Below are 22,078 nucleotides of genomic sequence, written 5' to 3' on the forward strand. Positions count from 1 at the left end.
ATGATTTTTGGTTTTAGTCTCATTGATTTATTATTATTGGTTATTGGTTCTGTTTCTGGTTTATTAAGCTAATAATAATGATGACGATAACAACAACAACAGTATTAATCTATTAGCCAGCACCAACCAATCCGTTGACATTCTGTACTGACACAAGATGGCGCTAAACATCTTCTAAAAACTTAACTGTAAACACTTCTTTCTTAAAGCCATCTTCACCAACAGTATTAAAGCTATGACAGTTTTTGAGAGCATGGCTCCATGGTATAATTTAGCCTTTATACGTATAAATACATATACATGTTTCCTGTCCACTTAAACGTTTCCATCATATTTTTTTTATTTATTAATTCATTTTACAAAATATGACATAAAGAAATTTTGCCTCACAGTTACCTATCAGGGGATTATATGTGTAGTAAATAATACAATACACATTTCTTTGCGAGGCTTTTTGACAAACGTTCTGATTGTACCACTGCTGTAGTATTTAAAGTGTATGCCTGCAATAAATTATAGCCATCTTTACAAATAACTCTCAAGTATTTGTTCAGATGATTCATCAACTGATCTAATATGTGATGGGTATTCTGCTGGTTACTGGATTAAGGGCTCAACCAAGACTCTTTAAATCATGACCAAAAACAAACAGGAAACCTTGTCGAACCATAAACAAATGTAATTATTTTTTAATTGTATTTATTTATTTATTTTATTTTAGTACCAATTCAATAAACAAGAGCACAATCTTGCCAATCATCCTGTGCTACACAGTTGATCTTTCAAATAAATGTTGCTCACACCGTACTGGCATCTTCCATGTCTTCACTCTGTGTGAGAGAAAGAGATACAGATTTATTGACCTTTACTATCACCCCCCCACCCCCCCAACAACTAACCCTCACCGTAAATACAGCCAGTATATTTTCTTCTCACCTCTGACATTAAGGATGGTGGAGCATTCGGCTCGTCCCAAGCTGTTCTCTGCAATGACGCTGTACTCTCCCATGTCTTTGGGACCCACACGGAGGATTAACATGGTGCAAACTCCACAGGTGTTGGAGATGTAATAGTTGGTATTAGTGTTTAGACTGATGTGATTTCGATACCATGTTATGCGAGGTTTGGGGTTTCCTTTCACTGCACAGCTCATATAGCATTCATAACCTTTGGGTGCAGTGTGCAGCTTCAGTGGAACAATGAAGGATGGGGCACACCGCAAATCACAGTCCTTCATGGTTGGTACACTTACTAGAAACTTTTCTATGAAAGAGCAGACACAGTATTATCATTTTTTTCTTAAAAAGTGAGTATTTGGACTTTATGATTGTTTGAGATGACAAACACACCTTTCTTCTTCTCCACCTCCCAGGTTGGTGACTCAGAGGGTGCAGATATGCCCATGTCATTTTTGGCATAGACCCGGAAATGATATTCCCTTCCATGCATGATATTGCAGACTGTGAACTTGTTATTGAAGAGCCTGTCAGCCACTGTGACCCACGAACGCTTGGTAGAGTCCAGTTTGGACACGGTGTAGTGGAGACGGTCATCACGCTTCTCATCAGGAGAAGGTTCCCAGATTACTGTCACAGTACCAGGCACATTTTCTTCCAGTTCTACTGGTCCAGGTGGTTTTGGATCATCTGCGAACAGTTTTACTTTCATCAGATCCATCAGCTTTTGTTACGAAAAGATGTTGCAAAAGAAAACGAGTATACAATTATAGTTTTATTTTACCTGTGACCCTGACTTCTGCACTTAATGTTTCCTGCCCTACGAGATTTTTCACCAAAATGGAGTAGATGCCGGAATCAGAGCGCTCAGAAGAAGGAATCAGCAACTGGGAGGAGCCATCAGAGTTACTGATTGTGATCCGCTTTGTAACTGGCACATTATCCTTTAGCCAGATAATTGCTGGCCGAGGAGAAGCCTGTTTAAAAAAAGGAATATCTTCAACATTTTCTTTTATTGCCTCACCCGTTTCGTTTTGCGAAACCATGGTTTGCCTGATTTTAAAACTGAAATATCATTCTCACCTCAAAATTGACTGTGATCCTGACAGAGTTTCCTGCCCGCACAACAAAGAAACTCTTCATCTTGTGGTTTGTGAATCTTGGCCTCACTGTAGTGGTGACAAAATAAATAAATAAATAAATAAATAAATAAATAAATAAATAAATAAAAAACAAAAAAAAAAAAGGTTTTGTACCATATTGTAATTTATCATGGTTCGTAATTGGAATGAACAAAACTATATAAGAAAAGATAAATCATCACAGAAATGTTGTATTCTACCAAGAACGAGTGAATTTTCTGGGGGGGTAAAAAGTTTTATTTAAAACAAAAAAAAAATCATTCTTAGCAGCAACAAACCAACAGAATCTGAAATATCTAAGACTTGTTGACATACCTGGTGAAGGCATTGCCAGTACATAGTTGGGCAGCTCCTCGGGCTCACTCTCTCCTCCATCATTAATGGCAATCACTCTTACCCAGTACATGTCCATGGATTTCAGGCCTTTCACACTGAAGGAAGTCATGATGATGGGGGTACTATTACAGCGGGACCATTCGATGCAATCTGCTTGCCGAATCTCAACAAAATACCCTCTTGCTTCATCCTGTATGCCTGGTTTGTCTTCTGGTTTTGTCCAAGTTAGGACCAAGTGGTTGTAGGAGGTTTCTGTCACCTTAAGGCCTGTAACTTTACCAGGAGGCTCTGGTGTAGTTCAAACATCAGATATTTAAGTTTTGACTAAGCGATACTTGTTAATACATTTTTTTTAGTCTTTTGTTTCATGTAGAATAGTTGCAACACTTACTCTTAGGATCTCGTGCAAAAACAAACTCTGAAGGGCTGCTAAATTCACCTGCTCCTGAGAGATTTATGGCAGTAACTCTGAATTCATATTCCATACCCGCAACAACATCCTTCACTGCATATTTCTTTTCTACAAAAGAGTTTACATGGAGAAAGACAGAAAGAGAGGAAGGGAGAAAAACAACAGCAAAAAAGAGTCCTGTTATGCTCTAATGTCATCAGGTCCATCAGATTAAACTGAGGTAAGTTAAAAAATACGCACCTTTTATGAGCTCATCATTGGCATTGACAACAGACCAGAGATTACTTCCCTTCTTTCGTTTCTCCAAAATATAGCCCAAGATACGTGAACCTCCCGTGTTACTTGGAGGAGCCCATGAAAGATTTATACAGTCATCAAAAGCGCTGGCCACTTTTGGAGGTGCTGGAGGGCCAGGGAAGGCTGAAAAATTCAGAAACGAAATAGATTGTGCTGGTAATGGTTACAATCAGAAAAAAAAAAAAAGCTTTTTTGTTACTTGAGACCAAAATGAAGAAGCAGCCTTGAATCGGAGCACTGTAATTTATGTAGATAAAACAATAACTGTACATATAAACATTAATGTTTTAGCTATGCATGTTCATTTATCAACGTGTACTATGCTGAAATGATTAACATCTAAACTGATAATTGATAAGTTAATTTCATTTACAACACCAGGCTTCACACCTCCTCCAAGGCTAAAAAGGTCTCTTATTTTCATAATGCAGTATATGTATATCATATATGTATATCATCCTATCTAGGTTTCTCTCTCGGTGGTAAACTGTCCCAAAAATTCCTGGCTGTGGACTGTAATCCAGATGGATCCCAAAGTTAAGTTGTGCCAAGCCCCATCACTGGTAAAAAATTTCATGGAAACCTCATAACTTTTTCAGTAATACCACTAACAAACAGACACACAAACAGGTAATCTGAGCCAACTACATATCCTCCTAGACAGAAGTAATGGTTAATAATGAAAAGAGTAGTTGTTTACTGCGCATCACTTGATTCATTAAGAAAGGAGAATATGGCCAGTAAAGCACAGTAGGGGGCAGTAACGCCGCTTTCCTACCGGTTGATGCATTTTGAACCATATTTTGGACATGCCACAGAGAGGCAGAGCAGATCTAAATAATGACGTTTGCTGCTTAGATTAGCTGCATCAGTTTCAGGGTCCTGTTAGCTCGTTGTTACACTGTAGGCGAAGAGTCATTAGTGTTATCAGTTGTAACACCTGCGTTTTCCAGGCTGCTCTGAGGGAAAACAAGCCTCCATTCCCAGAACACCGGCACACAGGGACAAATTCACTGGTAAAATTTGTTGTGGCTGGTTATATGTACCCGTGCCTGTATTTTCTATAATTAACTATAAAATCATTTGCATTGATACAAGCTACTTATGCCACTAAATTATTCCACTAGTATAAACTTGAGTCTTTTAGGACCGGAAACTGATAAAACAGATGCTTGTTTAGCTATCCGTTTTAAGCTAAAGCCTAAGCTATAACTTCATGTGTCATTAAAATTCCTCTATGAAATACAGAAAACAGGCGAGCTTAAGTCCATAGGTGGGAGTAAAGAAGTACAAATACTTCGTTACTGTTTCAGGTATCTGTACTTTACTTGAGTAGGGTTTTTTTTTTGTTACTTTAACTCCCTACTTTTTTAAGTGTCTGTACTTTGTACTCCTTACATTTTCAAAACAGGCTCGTTACTTTTGTTTTAAAGCATTTGGATCGAGTTGTTATTTCGAAAAAACATCAAACCGATTTCAGAGTAAAAACAGAAACAGTCACAGAAACACATCAATGGCAGTTTGTTTATTAATCACCAGAGGATGTAGCATAAAGAGATATGACGTGTGCCAAAGTCAGGATATTTTTCTTTCTTTTTTGTGTGTGAAAACATCGGAACTGCTGCAGGTGTCTGTAAGTTGCGGTCCTTACGCATCTAACTCGCCCTACAGAAGATCAGCGAGCATAGAGGGAGTGACGGAGGTAAATTCAAATGCAGCGTTTCTGTAAGCTAAGGAAACACACAAACTGTTTGTGTGCAGTTTAGCAACAAAGTGTGTTGCTAGCTAAAGGTCCGGCTGCTGTATTTCACAGGGAGAGAAAAGAAAGAGAGCTAACTTCACTCAGAGATGGAGAAAGATAAGAAAGACCGGACAGGAGAGAAAGAAGAGAGGTTAGATTAAAGGTAAGGACTGCTCAGTTGTATTGTATAAAGTAGAAATGTAAAGCTTACATTTAAGTCATGTTTTTATATCAGATATTTGGGTCAGTACATGGGATTTTTTTTAATATTGTGAAATGCTGCAAATGAAATTGAGACAGACTAAGTGTTATTTTAAAGGTTGTATGAAAATACTTTGCAGTGTAGTGAATTTAAAGTAAGGAAAAGTGTGTGACTGGTGCACCATGGCTGCGGTTTCATGGTCGGTTTCATGGCCAGAGTAAGGTTAGATCAAGTATAGCAGAGAATTGTAGATGAGTTTTAGCAGATGATGCTTAGATTCATTAACTAAATTCCACCTTCATACCCACTTTATAGAATCTAGAAAAAAGAGCATAAACAGTGTACTGTCAGTGTAGAGCAGTGGTAGGGAACTCCAGGCCACAAGAGCCGGTGTCCTGCAGGTTTTAGAACTCACCCTGGGTCAACACGCCTGAATCCAATGATTAGTTCTTTACCAGGCCTCTGGAGAACTTCAAGACATGTTGAGGAGGTAATTTAGCCATTTAAATCAGCTGTGTTGGATCAAGGACACATCTAAAACCTGTAGGACATCGGCTCTCGAGGCTTGGAATTCCCTGCCCCTGGTCTAGAAGGTGGAAATGAATTTGACTTTGAATCTGAAAAGGACTGAAAAGGCTGGTCATGTGGCTACACTGCCAGGATCATGTTTTATAAATTAAAAAAAAAAAATGCTTAGTTTTAACAGCTGGTGAGAATAACTGGATTCAGGTGAGGACCATTTCAGGCTTGTCAAAAATGACAAGTCTAGCCAGTATTTCTGCAAAGCTGTACAGACAGATGGTCCAGAGGGACACTTTGAAGTATTTTTCAAGCAGATCTGCAAACAGTAAGTACTTTCTTTGCATTATGCTGTGCAGTGGTTTGTGTGTGTTATGTTTTAGCTGTGAGCTATAAGAGAGCGAATGCTTGTTTTAACCGTTTTATAGTTACCCACTGTATAGTTTACCCACTTTGTAGCCTATGTGCCATCATCACATATACACTGTATATATCTTACAAGTAAACTGATTGGGAGATCACATTTGGCTTTTAACTGTATGTCAGCAACCTGAAGTTTTGACTGGCAGATTTTTAAACCTTTTTGAAAACTGGTGACAGTGAGCAGTCACAAGGTCGTCTATTTGGCATTTCATAATGAAAAGCTTCCTTTTCTGTTGAAGACAAATGAATCCCACAATAAAAATCAATATATGAAGTTTGCATTCTGTTATTTCTGTGTGATTGAGCTTGGTGAGTAGTCAGCTTTGCTTACCAAGTGTGCCAGCTTGCATTTCCTCAGTTTCCATAACTTCGCTTGTGCCTTCTGCAGTCACTGCTCGGATGCGGTAACAGTATTTCCGCCCTCGCTCTACGCCTGTGTCTCGGTAACTGGACACACCTGGTATTTCCGCTATTTTCTTCCAGGTGTTTCGCCCCACTTGCTGACGCTCCATTATGTAGTTAATCACTGGGGAGCCACCATCATCCTTTGGAGGGCGCCATCTAAATTCAATACATGTAGCTGAGCTCTCTGTTACCTCTGCAGGACCCAGAGGTGGGGTTGGTTTGTCTGAAATGGCAATAAAGTTTTATAGAAAGTATGGAAATACATTTACAATGTTCATAATAGAGACAGTATTTACGTAGAACTAATAATTACAGGACTTTTTAACAGAAAAACAACTTTGCACAAGTTTTCAAATCAGTTGTCAAATATATTATGAGGGTATGTCAGTCGAGATTTTTACTGCTGTTTGAAACCTATATTTATCTGTTCAGCTTCTGCATTGTCCATAATTCACTCACCAAGCACAATAAGCCGTGAGAGTGCCTCAGTGAAGCCGTGTTCATTTTTTAGCTTGATCTTGATCTCTCCTGTGTCCTTCCTCTGGCATCTGCTCAGAAGCAACCGGCTTTGGCTTGCAGATTTTTCTATCCTTGTATTGTTGTCATCTTGGAGCTCTTCTCCTTCTCTGAACCACTGAATCTTTATGGGTTTGTGTCCAAGAAAATGCAATTTGAAGATGGCATTGTGCCCCACTTTAACTGTCTTTGGCTCAGTAAAAGCACTGAGGTCTTCAAGGTCAAACCTGGGAGGATCTAAAGAAGTTTTTAGGAGTTGGAGAAGTATTATGTTATCCGTGATCTGCTTCAACATTTCTTTATTAGTATGTCTGTACATTTTCCATTTAAAGTTTGCAAAATGTCATGCTTTAATGAGCAGTTCTCAAACCTTTGACATTTATCATTGCCTCTGTTTTACGGCCATCTGCCTCAAAACGGTATTTTCCAGAGTGCTCTTCCGTGCACTTGCTTATGACCAATTTATGAATTGGCCCATCTTTAGTTATGGAGAAACTTTCATCTTGGAATATCTGATAGGAAAAAGAGCAAACAGTTAAAAGTAAAGAAAAATTAGGCTTTCAAAGGGGGCTTCTTGTCCAGCTGTGTGTGTCTCCCACATGGGCCTAAAGTACTTGAACACTGGCAAAAGATTTGAAGTAAATTAAAGATGAACAGCTGTTCAGTGAAACCGGTGATGATTTTCAGACATCAGTAATGACACTCTTTATTTATTAAATGTCAGTTTTGAGCTTTTAAAAAATTTAAAATACATCAATAAGGAATCAAACTTTAGCGAGGAATGACAGAGTGCTACATTTACATACAGTTAGGTCCATGAGAATTTGGACACTGACAGTGTTTGTAATTTTGCCTCTGTACACCACCAAAGTAGATTTTAAATCAAGATGTAATTTAAGTAGAGACTTCCATCATTAATTTAAGAGGTTCAGCAAAATGTTGCATTATGTTTTGGAATTACTGTTTTTTTTATTTTTATATATAGTCAGCTTATTTCAGATACTCAAAATTAACTACCACAGGTAAAAATATAAGAATAGTTGGATAAATATCCCATCCTATCCTGAAGTTTAGAGGGGTATCACCAAAAGCTGTGTTTCCCACCTAAACTCTTTTAGATGTTTTCAGTCTTATCTGGTGTTCTTGTTCTTCAGCGTAACCAGTGGTTTGCACCTTGTTGCACCTGTCAAATGCAACTTTAACACTTGAAATCAACTCCAGATATTTTATATGCTTAATTTGTCACAGAAAATGTAGGAACAAGCTCCATCTGGCTATGAAACTGCTTGTTAGTGAATTGTCCAAATATCTTTAATCCTCTATAAAGGCTATAGGCAAAGCTACTGCAAAGCTAAAAGTTTGCACTTCAATGCACAGCATTTTGTTAGTCAGTTTGTTGCAAGAGCGAGCTTGCAACAAACTGACTTCATTCAGGAGATGCAAAGACAGAGAAAAGACTAGAACAGACTGGAAAAGAAGGGGATCTAACAGGGATGAACAAGAAGCAAGAACTTTAAATATAAATATAGTACTCAGAGGCTCTCAAGAATCTGAACACAAGGACAGTATCTCAGAATTCTAAAGAACTAAACAACAAGTCTCAGGACAATCACAGTGTTTGCAAAAAAAATGTAACTGTCCAAATACATATGACCCTAATGCTACTTTAAAAAAAAAAAAATTTATTTTGTTGCTGTTACAATGGACCTGTTTTCTTTTTTTTCTCAGTTATGAATTCGTTAGGCATGGTATGACAATTTATTGATCCACTGTCACAGTAACTTGGGTGTGTGGGTGAACACAGAACTGTACCAGAACAGAAATATAACATGTATATGTTTGTTTGACTAACCTGTTTGCCATCTCTGAACCAGGCTCCTTCACAGTCTTCACTGCTAAGCTTACATGTTAACTCAGCGATCTCATTGATGATCGCACTGACATCAGTCAAACCACAGATGAACTGAACCCCTGGATCTAAGAACAGTTAAAATGATTTTTGGAAAATCTTGGGCATGAAGTGTGACACCAGTCAATACACTTTAATGGATTTTGGATATTGGTAGATGAAATAAATTATAAATGTATAATCTTACAACAACAAGTCTTTTCTATCTGTAGATCAGTTTAGTTTAGTTTAATATAATAGTTTTATTTTATTTTTTTTCTTTTCCATCCACAAATAAATAGCTGAAACTTTAATGTTTCTTTCACTATCTATCAACAAGTTCAGAATGTTGTTCAGGTATGTTTATGCGGGTAAAGGTAGTCATGTCTGTGTTAATAAGACAGAAATACAGTGGAATAATTCAGCTAATTGAGTTTTACATGTTTAAGTGTTAATCAGTTTAGTTAAACAGATTATTAATTAAAAAAAACATCAAAAAACAAAAAAGAAAAACCCTTCTGGTTTAGAAGAATTCTTTGTCTCCAACTTACCAACCACCAAATCTTCGATCGGAGGGGTGTGTCTTTTACGCCTCATATGTGTTGAAGATTCAGTCTCATCCTCAGTCTCGTCACACCTAATGTCGTCTTTCAGACTTGCACTTTCACCTTTAAAACAAAAATCTTCTCTCAGCTAGAAGAGTTCTTTCAAAATCATACCATATATGGTTTTAAGCAAAACATATATCCAGGAATATATCCTTGAGTTTCTTCATGGAGGAAATTGAATCATACAAATTCCCCTTGCAATGCCACACTAATTGTGCTCCCTTACCATCGAGTGCATCCTTTGGCTTTTGGTCTTGCTTTGGAGAAATTGTGTGCTTGTCCTGGTCAGTAGCGTCTTCATCCTCATCATAGCAACTTGATTCATTTTCACTTGCTAGTTCTTTTGGATCTGTGTCAGGTATTACATGCACAACTTTATCCAGTGAATTTTTAAGTAATAATTTTGATGTTGATTTTGTTCTGCTGCATTTTATTTTCTTTGATTAATTAAGAAAAATATAATTTAAAAAGTGCTAAGGGACATCTTTCTGAATTTTTACACTATTGAAGATAAAGCTTCTATGCTAACTGTGTCATTTGAAGCTTTGACAGCAATTCTCATGGTGCAATATCACTTAAACTTAAACTGTTTTACAATAATAATTCACGACTATAATTTACAAGTGCAAATAGAAATGGCCCAAAACTTTGTAAGGGTTTGAAACAAAAGTCTCAGATACATATTGGTTACATTTTATTAAAAAAATACAAATGAAAGAAAATGCATTTTGTAATTCAATATTGCACAAAAACTGACAATAATAAAGCAATAAACAGTTTTTCCATCTGTACATCAGTGTATTGGGGTTGCTGTGGCTCAAGAGGAAAGTTGATGCTTAGATTCCTGGCTGCTCCACTCTGCATGATGGGTAACATACTGAACTCCAAGTTGCGATCTGATGTATTAATCAGATTATGAATGTGTGTGAATGTTAGGTACAAAACATCAGGTGCAGGAAAAAGTGCCTGTATGAATGGGTGGGAATAGGTAAATGGGGCATGCTGTATAAAGTGCTTTGAGTGCTTAACACTAGGAAGGCCCAGGCTTCTACCTTTCTACCTTTAAAACCCGCCACCAGCCAAATGGCTGGTAGGCTTTTAGCTAAGCTTTAGCTTCAGCCAAGTGGAAGCTAAATTGGCTAGTCATTCATATGTATATTAGGTTGTTACCTGGGAATTCTGGAGGGAGGGGAGTGGGGGTGTGTGATTGAGGGCGTGGGGGAGCTGCTAAAAGCTGTGCACAGTCACCAACTTGGAGTGTTTCAGTTTGCCGTCTTAGGGAGGACATTTTTACAAATAATAATAAAAAGTGAGAGTACATTCCAACATTTTCAGCAATCACTCACAATCCTGGCACTGCCATGGTATCTGTAGTCTGCATTTACCTTGGCTTGGCTTCCTGATCAATTGTCCACTACCAAAAGGAAGCCAAGCCCTGTGATCACACCCTGTTTTGTTGTAAAGGATGACAGGGCTTGATCAGTCGTCCATTGTGGCATCGTCCATTGTGGCATCAATGTGATCACACCTTGTTTTGTTGTAAAGGGTGACAGGGCTTGATCAGTCGTCCATTGTGGCATCAATGTGATCACACCCTTTTCCCATCAAGTTTTGGGTGGCCTGCGACCTAAAATCCAAGTACATTTGCAATGTCTTCCCATATCTTGGCAAGGACCCCAATCGTCCCACTGGGGAGAGACTTTCTGAAAATGTAGTAATGAGGCTGATGGAACCATTCCTAGACAAGGGCAGAAATGTTACCATGGACAATTTCTTCACATCGCTTTCACTTGCGCAAAAACTTCTTGGACGGAAAACCACCATCCTCAGCACAGTCAACAAGATTCGCAGGGAAATTCCTCAATCCACTAGACAGACAGATCGCAGTGAATTCACCACTCAGGTATGTTGCAGGTCTTTTGTGGTTCTATGTTTATGTGTTTCATTGTGTGTAAAAGGGCTATGGAAATAACAATTTATCTTATTTCTTAGGTGTTTTCAACCTCTGCTGCCACGTTGACGGCGTATGCGGCCAAACGGAAGAAGACAGTCTATATTCTTAGCAGCATGCACAGCGTGGTTCAGACTGATAACACTACCAAAAGGAAGCCAAACACGGTCACCCTTTACAACAAAACAAAGTGTGGCGTGGATGTGATGGACCAGATGGTTCGGGAGTACACTGTCCGCAAAGGAACACGGCGCTTGTAAAAATGTGTACAAATGGTTGGTTTTTTGTACCGTTTTTATCAATAAATCTCAGCAACAAAGGACATACACCCATGTGTGTTGATTTCTCCCTAAGATGGCAAACTGAAACACTCCAAGTTGGTGACTTTTGGAGATTTATTTCCCTGGATGATTGAGAATGCATCAAACTGAAACACTCCAAGTTGGTGACTGTGCACAGCTTTTAGCAGCTCCCCCACCCCCTCAATCACACACCCCCACTCCCCTCCCTCCAGAATTCCCAGGTAACAACCCAATTTACATATGAATGACTAGCCAATTTAGCTTCCACTTGGCTGAAGCTAAAGCCTAGCTAAAAGCCATTTGGCAACTCTCCGGGTTTTATAGGTAGAAAAGCCAAATGGCTGGGCTCTGGGCCTTCCTAGTGTTAAGTGGAGTTGAAAAGTGTTTTATAATTTATATCTACATATTTATATCTAATACACATAAGTATAAATCTTGAATAAGATATAGTGCATTTTCATGCAGTCATTCAGCCCTTACCAGATGTTTGTTGTTTCCATTGGACTTTCTTTCTTTTCATTTGTTTTTTGACAGACCCAGTGGAGTTATTGTTTCTATCAGATTCCCCCAGCTCTTGTTGACTAATGGTAAGCATTTGAGACTGGTCTGCATCCATAAATTTGTCAGTTGACTCTGGACAGACACAAAACAAGATTAAAGGTCAAAATATTTATTTACATATTTAGACTTTTCGGTCTATAACAAGGGAATGGACACACGTACTGCTTTGTATGTTTCTTACCAATTACTCTGATTTCTGAGTCACGACTTTGTTTTAAGTATTTTGATTTAGTTGCATGTCCAGTGAAGTTCTTAGTCTCCTCAGAATAATCTTCTTGATTTTCACCTACCAGTTAGAAATAAAAAAAAAAATGGTGATTTTTTTTTAAAGTCGAAAGTCTTTTAAAAATATTTGTTTTTCAGAGAAGATTTAATTTCCAGCCTGCACCAGTACCAGTAAGCAACTATGTCATACTTAATGCCACTGAAAAATAAAAGATGGCTTATAGTTGGGTAACCAAATATTAGCCAGGAACGACACAAGTTAATACACTCTGTTAATCTTTTGAAATAAGTAGCAGTAAGCGTGCATGTTTTATCATCAGCACAGTTTTAGCCACACTGCCTATTCACTGCAGTGCTGGTAGTAGAAATGCTTTGGTAAGACGTGAAGGGTGAGACAGAATATGGGACTGATAGGAGTGATAGGACAGTTTAATGGAGTTAATTTTAAGGAGATAATAGATTTTGTTGAGTTTTTGCTCCAAAGGACAGGGAGGGTACTGGCAGAGTCAGAAATACATGTTTTTACCTTGTCCAGTAACTTTACTGTATTTTCCACCTGTGCTTAAGATTAAAGTCAGTTCTTCTAATGCCAGTTCTTCTAAAGATAGTTTGTCGGTTATATGTACTGCTCCGTATTTTGCATTTACTTCTGCCAAGAGCTTCTCCATCTCCCCTTGTATTTTTAGTTGCTGCTCTTGGGCCACTTTCTCAATGTCAGTCCGTGCTCCACGAGCCACAGTAGTTTTACGGGGTCTCCTCTCACTACCAGGTGCAGGATTACTGTCAGCTTAAAAGTTAGAAGTACAACGTAATTAGTTATCTAATAATAATAGTAATAATAATAATGATGATAATATGAAAATAGCAATGGTTAAGGTAATGTTATACAGTGATACCTTCCACAACCAACCAGGCATTGCAGGATGTATTGCCAACCACAGCGGAATAGATGCCTTTGTCCAGCATCTGGCAGTCCTTGATGAGGAGCCTATGGATGAGTTTGTGGTCTGACATAGTTAAATTATATTTTTCTCCATCCTCCAGGATGTTGCCTTTGCCCATCCATGTGATGTTAGGTAGCGGGTGTGTCAGGACACACTCAAACAAAGCATCCTCCCTTTCTTCAGCTTTAATCTCTTGAATTTTGATCACAAAGTCGACTTTGGAAACTACAAAAAAGTAAAATATTATATTCATGTGATTTTCTTTTTGATATAATATATGTATCATCAGTATTGGTCATCTTCTATTCAATTAGAGAATGTAGAGAACATTGCAAGACTATTATTTGGACATGATTGTGTGCTTCAGTACATTCAGTGTCAGCTGTTAAAGTTATGTTACTGGATAAATATAATGGCTACTGTCTGCTTATGGGCTAGTCAGTAAATTTTTACAAGCTTTAGCATATGCACATTTGTTTAAAGTCGAATGTACAACAAAAACAATATGCAAATGCCCAAATGCTTATGTTCTGAAGACTCTTTTTTTTTTTTTTTTTTTTTTTCCAGGTCTAGCCATAGCTGGTTTTTAAACCTACATTTAAACTCTGCAGGGAGTATGAACTTTTCAGGATCCATTTGAGGCAGCCCTGCATTTCGAAGGTTGGCCTCTTGAATATCCCCCTTACAAAGCTCTGTGTCCTTTTGCATCAGGCCATCAATAGAGAAATTCGTTGTCCTTCCAACACTCTTTAGACTGTGTTTCCCTGTTTCATTTTCATCATAGGGAATTATATCATCCTGCTAGGTACACAGAAAAAAAGAACCTTCATGTCATGATGAATAGCAATGTGGTATAATGATACGACTTCTATAAAAATTGAAAAGTACACTGTGCTGGAAGCACTCTTTCATCAAGGACTACGGAACTTTATGATTGCATGTATTATGCGTTTTTAATGAAAGTCAAAATTATCAACATTTTTCAGTTGTTTTGAAATCACAGCTCCAGCGTATTTCTGACTCATTTACTGCTTTGTATATTACTTACAGTACTTACACACAGTACAGGAATCAGCAAATTGATATCTCTGACCTGGATTGTTGGTTACTATTTTAGGAAATTAATACAAGCATTTTTTTTTCCTTTTTTGGTCCTAAATGAAGAGATCTCAGAAGTGAAAGGAATGCAGTTAATAATATGAACACTTAAAAAGATGATATATGCCTATGGCTAAGTGTATACACTCACTTTAGTAGGTAATGATGTTTGGCCCTTGGTTAATGCAAAGTTTAACAATAGAAAATCGGAAAAAGGTTACTTCTTCTGATGAGTCTCAATTTCTGCTGCAGTATTCAGATGGTATAGGATCAGATTTTCAAAGCATGAGAGCACTGATTCATGTTGTTCAGGCCGGTAATGGTGTGAAGGGGGCATTTTCTTGGTGTACTTTGGGGCTCTTAGTACAAATGAGCCATTCTTTAAATGCTACAACCTACCACGTCCATACCTTTATGACTGCAGTTTACCACTCTTTTAACATCTGATTCTAGCAGGATAACAGGCTTTGTCACAAAGCACGGATCATCTCAGCCTGGTTTCTTGAACATGACAGTGAATTCACTTTACTCAAATGGCCTCCAAAGTCACCTGATGTCAATCCAATAGACAACCTTTGAGATGTGGTGGAATGGGAGCTTTGTTTCATGGGTGTGCAGCCCGAAAAAATGTGCAGCAACTCAATGCTATATAATCTCTGAGGAATGTCTGCAGCATGCTGTTGATTCTATGTCATGAATAATTCAGAGGGTACAATGGGCTCCAACCTGATACTAGTAAGGTACCTAATAAAGTGGCTATTGAGTGTAGTTAATAGTTATTCTGCTGATGTCATATTTGCATTTGAACTATCAACATATTGTTGCAATGCACAGTATGAGCTTGGTGAGTATTCAGAAAGTGCTTCATCAGCAGCTGAGTCAAATAATAATTGCACTCCATGACTGACACCTCAAGAATTTACTTATTAATTCTGAGTTTTAGAGATTAAGATATCGTATCCAGTGTGAGAGTTGGGTGTTTTTATACCTTCCTCTTATTTTGTGATTTCTCCTTCTTCTTTTCATCCAGTTTCTTGAGAATCAAATGTAAGTCTTTAACACCAAATTCTGAACAGATGCGCTCATAGTCGTTCCGGTCAGCTTTTAACATGGCATCCCAGAACCTTTCATCAGATTCTCCATCTGCTCTCTCTACTTTACTGAAGATAACAGGAAAATATTAAATGTAATGTATTTAACTGTCAAAAAAAAGGATCAGTTAGGGAATTAATCCTTATATACTCCTGCAGAAATGTCCTCTTTTAAAAAGTATTTTAATAGGTTACAGTTCTTACCTCTTCTTCAGCAGTTTTCTGAAATCTGCTGGATTTGTTGAAGCTGAAAACAGCAAATGAAATTCAAGTTTTATTTAAATAAATACCAGTTTAAAAACACATTGAGTCCTATATCATTTTTGTAATAAAAAAATAACAGAACTAGGCCCTTAGACCTACAGTGTTTGTCTTGTTTTTCAGTGTCTGTCATTATAAGCTTAAATAATAAGAAATGTTAAAATCTACAAGAGCACTCCACCAATAGAAAAACTCTTCCAAATGCACACTAAAAGAAAGAAAGTACAGAATCCTCTTTAAAAGTATTTAATGGGCAAGACTTACCCTCAGTCACAGTTAATGTTGTTGTGCAGACAGCTTTTCCATATTCGTTTGCAGCAAAGCATTTGTATGTATCTGTTTCTGCAACAGACACTTTGTGAATCTGGAAATATTCATTTATGTGTCAATTCACATACAAATACATTATAGATCAATACATTCATGAGGAAAAAAAACAGTATCAGTACTAAATACTTCAAGATCATCATGTGGAATAATTTATTCACTCACCTCTAATATATGCTCCTCAGTTAATTCATCATATTTAGTCTGAAATTTTTCCTTATCTGAAAGAGTTCCCTTAGCTCTTCTCCATGACACATCTGGTTTTGGATCCCCTGTCACCACAGCCTTGAAAACAGCTAATTTTCCTAAAAGACATGTCTTCTGTTTAATAATGTGAAAGATATTGCTGAAACCAAAAGCAACAATATCTTTCACTAATGGATCAGTTTTAATGGTCAGTTATAATTTAAAGCACCCACCTTTCTCAATAGTTACTGCCACTGGTTTACACTGGAAATCAGGGGTGCTTTTTCCCTCTGGCATGTTTACTAAATACTGCGTGATCATCACTCCAGAGGTCTTAGATCTCTTCCGAATAGCAGCTAAACAAAATGGGGGGGAAAAATAAGAAACTGAGTTAATCATAAGAATTAATCATGAGTTTGCTGGTTTTGATTGAACTAAACGGATTTCTTTTTTGCTACCAGCAGATGTCAGAAATGTCAAACATTTTCCCAGTGACAATTAGTGTGTTGACAGCAACAGTAACTTTGCAAATGGAAAGTACAGTGCATAAATCTTACTGCTTTTGATTCCAGGTTTAGTTTTCAGTTTTTCTAAGTTATACCAGCTCTAGTAGCACGTAGGGTAATCAATTTATGTTCCTTAATTTTGGAGATGTGAATAGTACAAAATCTTGTCTGTCGGCTATGGTTCACGGTAACATCTATCGCTTGAAAAAGAACATGATGTTTTTCTTGGATATCTTAAATGTGTATTGCTTTAGAATGGTACTTTACATGGTAATTAGGACAAAAAAAAAACTCTTAGAAAACACCAGTTTCACAAAGCTGAAGGCAATGTCCATACCCTTTTTTTTTTTTTTTTTTTTTCTTTTTTCTTTAACATGACTAACATCCAAAATTTAAATATCTTACATGTTGAATTCCCCTCACTGTCCACTTTATTAGGTAAACCTTTTAAACTCCAGCGTGGACCCTCTTTTGCTTTCAAAAGTGACTTAATTCTTTGTGACATAGATTCAACAAGCTGCTGTACACATTACCCTTGGATCTATAATGATATGATAACAGCACACAATTGCTGCAAATTTGTTGATTGAACATCCATGATGTGAATCTTCCCATATGGAAAAGAGAGAGATATATCTCTATCTATATATCTATATATCTATCTTATAAAGTTTGTATCTGTCATGTGTGAAAAGCATATATGAGTGAAAACAGATATAAGATCACTTGAAAAATTATATAATGAAACTTGTATGTTTTGGATACTTACTAAAACAATGTATGAAAGTAATGAGAAAGTGGCCACTTTCATGAGTAATCACATATAAGTTTTTACTATTTCTTTTCCATATGGGTTCCATTCGACCATATCCCAGAGTTCCTCTTTTGGACTGGGATCTGGTGACTGTGGAGGCCACTTGAATACGATGAACTCATTGTCTTTTTTCAAGAAATCTGTTTGAGATGACTTGAGCTTTGTGACATGGTGCATCATCCTGCTAGAAGCTGGAGGCTGTGGGATCGACATGGTCAGCAAGAATTCTCAGATTGGCTGTGGCCTTTAAATGATGCTCAGTTGATACTAAAGGGCCCACAGTGTGCCAAGAAAATGTCCTCCACAGCACATACAGTACCATCCGAGTCTCATCGGAGAAGCACGTCTTCAGCTGTCCTATGTTGATGAGCCAGTCTGATTTGTAGCCTCAGTTTCTTGTTCTTAGCTGACAGGAGTTTCACCCAATGTAGTCCTCTTGCTGCTGTAGCCCATCTGCTTTAAGGTGCAATGGTTTTTGCCTTCAGAGATATTCTTATACATACCTTAGCTGTAACAATGGCTTGAAGCAGTCTAGCCATTCTCATTTGACCTCTGGCATCAACAAAGCATTTTCACCAAAAGTACTGCTGCTTACTGGATATATTCTTTTTCAGACCATTCTCTGTAAACCCTATACAACCCTGGTTGTGTGGAGAAAATCCCAGTAGCTCATCAATTTCTGAAATACTCAGGCCAGTCTTTTCTTCCTCATTCCAATGCTTGGTTTATGAAGTGACCATGTCTACATGCCTAATTGCATTGAGTTGCTGCCATGTGATTGACTGATTAGATATTTGCATGAACAAGCAGTTGGAAAAGTGTACCTAACAAAGTGGCTGATAAGTGTATATAACATTCAGAAAAGCTTGATATATGGTATGTTCGGCAATTTCAATATAAAATAGTGACCCAGACAATTTATCGTCAAAAAAAATGTGCAGTGTGAATCTCTTCACAGTCAAATGTCAGCTTCAGCTCACATTCTGTACTAGACTATGGACTAATTCACTCAGTCATTTAAAATTCAGGCCATGAATGAATTCTGTGATCCTCTGCCTCCCTGCTTGGCAGCTGAACATTTCTTTATCAGGTTTTGAATGTTCAAAGACAAAGGATCACACAGGAGTCAGTAAAGAACAACATTAATCCAGGGATTAATGATTATTATGACAAGGACAGAAATAGGAGAGCTGCCACCCAATCAAACATGTCACTGCTTTGACAAGGTAGTTTTTCAGGTTATCAATACAAAGGTAAAACAGGTCACAAACAGACACAGCATTCAGTAATGCCTAATGTATTATTCATTGTTTTTTCCATTATTCAGCATAATGGCTCTTTCTCAGTATTATGTTGATACGGCACTCCAATGCATTGCAACCTCAAAAAACAGTAAGTTTGTCCGACAGAAAATAAAACAGTGTTCATTTCACCTGTCTTGTTTCCAGACACCTCATTAAAACGCTGAATATATTGATGAACAAGGGAGAAACCTGGGTGAAAAGAAATTACATTAGATCAGTCTCAAATACACGAGGGAATGCTGGTTTATGCTTGTAGGACAGTAGGTGGTATACATATGAAATTGTAAAAAGGAGCTGAAGACATAGTAAGGCATAATGTGGAAAAGGAAAACTCTTAAATGCCTGAATAAAACTCTAAGAGAGTTACAGTAAAAGGCAGCAGACAGGTGACTTTAATCCAGGGATGTTTTCTTCTCATCCTCAGTTTCAAGCCTTAGAGAACAGACTTTTAGTTAACTGGCTAAATGTCTTTAAGTTCTTAATTTAAATTCTTAGTTCATTTTATAACTTAACGGAGAAACTGCTCTATGTAGCTTGTGGGTAGTTCCAGTGTTTTCATATGTGACACCACCTGGTAACAGTGCAAGAAAGTTGTGAACACAACATCGACATATTATTTAAGTTTTGTTTCTTGCCACCTGAAAATCCAATAATTGCTTTCCTTCAGTTCTCTTTCTGTTCTGTACCAACTCCTGAGGGAAATATCTGGCTCTTTAGCTGCTAAATGTTCCCCTATGTTCACCACCTATTCACTGATTGTGTCTGTCTGTTATTTGGTGCTAAGCAGGGCTTGTCCAGGGGTTTTCCTCTAGTTTTTCTATTATTGTCTTGAAGTCTAAGCATTACTCATTTTGCTTACAAATTTCAAAGTGTTTTTAAAGCCATAAATCTATCAGTAGGTACACCATATGGTGGTTTTCTACCTTCTTAATTGTTTATTTGACTGTAGCAATATGTTATGTTTTGGCAGGATTAGTGACAGCTCATTTCCCACCACTTTTGGTGATTAATTAACTTGTGCACAGTTTGCTATATATGAGACAGTAATTAAGTTTGCCTGTGTCAAAGATTAATGTAGGCTTTTATAACAGATAGTCGGTGCCAAATAGTTTTACCCCAAAGGCCTACTTTATTGTCAAAGCATTCACTCAGGATATAAAAATACATTTTTTCTTCTATATAATGCTTTTGGAGAATTTTTAATAATACAACACAGCCTTGAATATTCCTGGCTGAAGTGAGGGCCTAAATCTGGCAAGGATTAAGCTTGTAAATAATTCAACAAATATTTAATTCTTTAGATACAATAAAGCCATCTCTTACACTTGGAACATTTTATCTATTGCAAAAATAATACCAAGAGAATATGACGGCAAATTGTGCCTAATAGTGATTGATATTTTTCTTCTTAAGAAGCATACATGTAATGCAAAACGAAAGAGTAGTAAGAATTGTAGTCCTTTACATTGTCTGTTTGCAGTGGTCCCCGTGCTCTTCCCTCTTTTCCACATTTTGGCAAGAGTTAACTGTCAAAAGGCGACCTAGAAATAGAAAGTGAATATGATTAATGCAACAGTAGTACTAGGAGTACTAGAGTGTTATTTTGCATAATCTTTGATTTGATAAGCAAGGATAATCCAGTGCATTTCTTTAAACTCGTGAGCCTAAACGCATTATATTAAGGGATACTGTAGGGAAAATACCCAGTTAACATTTTCTGGGCATTGCTTTACAAGTGATGACAGCTTATGTTATGAGGAAGATGATGCTTTTGCATATATTATAAAAGCACGCCAAAAAACAAAACAAACAAACAATAAAAGAAAACAAACAAATATTGAAAACCATCTCTCTGATCCACTGTTCTTCAGTAGAAACCTAATACTCCTCTGGAGGGCATCCTCTAAATACCCAACTTGTTTAGCTTCTGTCAGTTCATAAACTGAAATCCACTTGGATATAATAAAGATGTGAAGGTTAACCTGTGGTCAGGATGTAGCTTTGGTCACACACAGTCTCAAACAGACAAACAGAGAAAAGGGTGTTTTACCTGTGTACCGCTCTGTGTTCACTCCCACTGAGACTGGTTTATAGATGCGTTATAAACTTGCTGCCTCCTCGTTTTCACTGGATATTAAATCCTTTGGGGGTAAAATGTTTGATTTTCCTGTCTGCAAGCTTGTGCCTAGGTAGTGACTGTCAAAGAGAGGCTTCTTCTGATTAGGCAGATGGATGCTCAGAGCGGGTGGGTTATTATTAAGAGGGAGTGGGTGGAGGGAGCGGGGGAGCTGGTGGGTCAATGGATGAGGTAAGGCAGGATGAATAGCCGAATGGAGAGGGAAGGGCTACCAATGACAAGTTAGTGGTGAAGTTTATCTCTCACTGCGGTAATTACTGATGACAGCACACTCATCTTTCACAGAACAGCTGCTGACAAGAAAATGATTGGTGAGTTCATTTTGTTTGTGTAGTCTCTGATTCTTACAGATACACACACCTGTAACTGTCACAGTGAAAGTATCAGTGGGGATTTTAATTCCAGTTAAGTAATTGTTCAAAATGTATTTTACTGGCTTTTTTAAAGAAACAGATTTCAGTTTGAGCTATCATCACAGGCTGATTTTAACCATACTGTATTAGGAGTTGCATAAAATTTGCCATTTGAGTGGTGGCTGGCAGGTAACTGGTAAAGGCAGGCATTAATTTGGCCTATGAAGCTATGAAAAGAAAGTGACTCAAAGCCATATCTTTTTATTAAACTTTGAGGTGGTATAATGTTGAAACATATTCAGTTTAATCCCGCTTTGAACTGTACCCTTGTCTGGATATTAGTGAAGATCACATGTTGCGAACAAGGTACTTATCCCTTGTCTGCAATGTACTTCTTATGTTACGATATATTACATAATCAAGGTTATGACATTTATAATCCCAGCATAGCTCTGAAGCAGTTGTGACTTTGGAAAGGGAAGATCAAATGAAGAACAAGACTCTGATTGTCTCAAGGTCAAGCACCAGAATGTCCATTGCATTTGTCACACAACGATTTAAATTGTGTATAAG

The 22,078-nt window shown here is 37.5% G+C and overlaps 1 protein-coding gene across 2 annotated transcripts; it reads right to left on the reverse strand.

The window, feature by feature from the left end:
* Nucleotides 1-682: 682 nt before the first annotated feature.
* Nucleotides 683-21,231, reverse strand: LOC145422886 (immunoglobulin-like and fibronectin type III domain-containing protein 1). 2 transcript variants are annotated; one of them, XM_080294801.1, is made up of 27 exons: nt 21,066-21,231; nt 20,481-20,556; nt 19,145-19,204; nt 16,625-16,747; nt 16,371-16,510; nt 16,143-16,242; nt 15,822-15,864; nt 15,515-15,686; nt 14,025-14,226; nt 13,381-13,653; nt 13,011-13,271; nt 12,441-12,545; nt 12,179-12,331; nt 9,672-9,794; nt 9,389-9,505; nt 8,802-8,926; nt 7,320-7,461; nt 6,893-7,186; nt 6,360-6,656; nt 3,087-3,266; nt 2,826-2,954; nt 2,414-2,722; nt 2,040-2,125; nt 1,741-1,933; nt 1,350-1,646; nt 937-1,263; nt 683-830 (listed from the first exon to the last, which is right to left on the reverse strand). In XM_080294801.1, the coding sequence occupies exons 2-27, from the start codon at nt 20,524-20,526 to the stop codon at nt 826-828; spliced, it is 4,302 nt and encodes a 1,433-aa protein (XP_080150927.1). In that variant the 5' UTR covers nt 20,527-20,556; nt 21,066-21,231; the 3' UTR covers nt 683-825. The 2 variants fall into 2 exon arrangements, with proteins under 2 accessions (XP_080150927.1, XP_080150926.1); XM_080294800.1 differs by having other exon boundaries at nt 14,025-14,229.
* Nucleotides 21,232-22,078: the final 847 nt, after the last annotated feature.

This window comes from Astatotilapia calliptera, chromosome 20 (genome assembly GCF_964374335.1).
Source record: "Astatotilapia calliptera chromosome 20, fAstCal68.1, whole genome shotgun sequence".
In the NCBI taxonomy this organism is placed as follows: Eukaryota; Metazoa; Chordata; class Actinopteri; order Cichliformes; family Cichlidae; genus Astatotilapia; species Astatotilapia calliptera.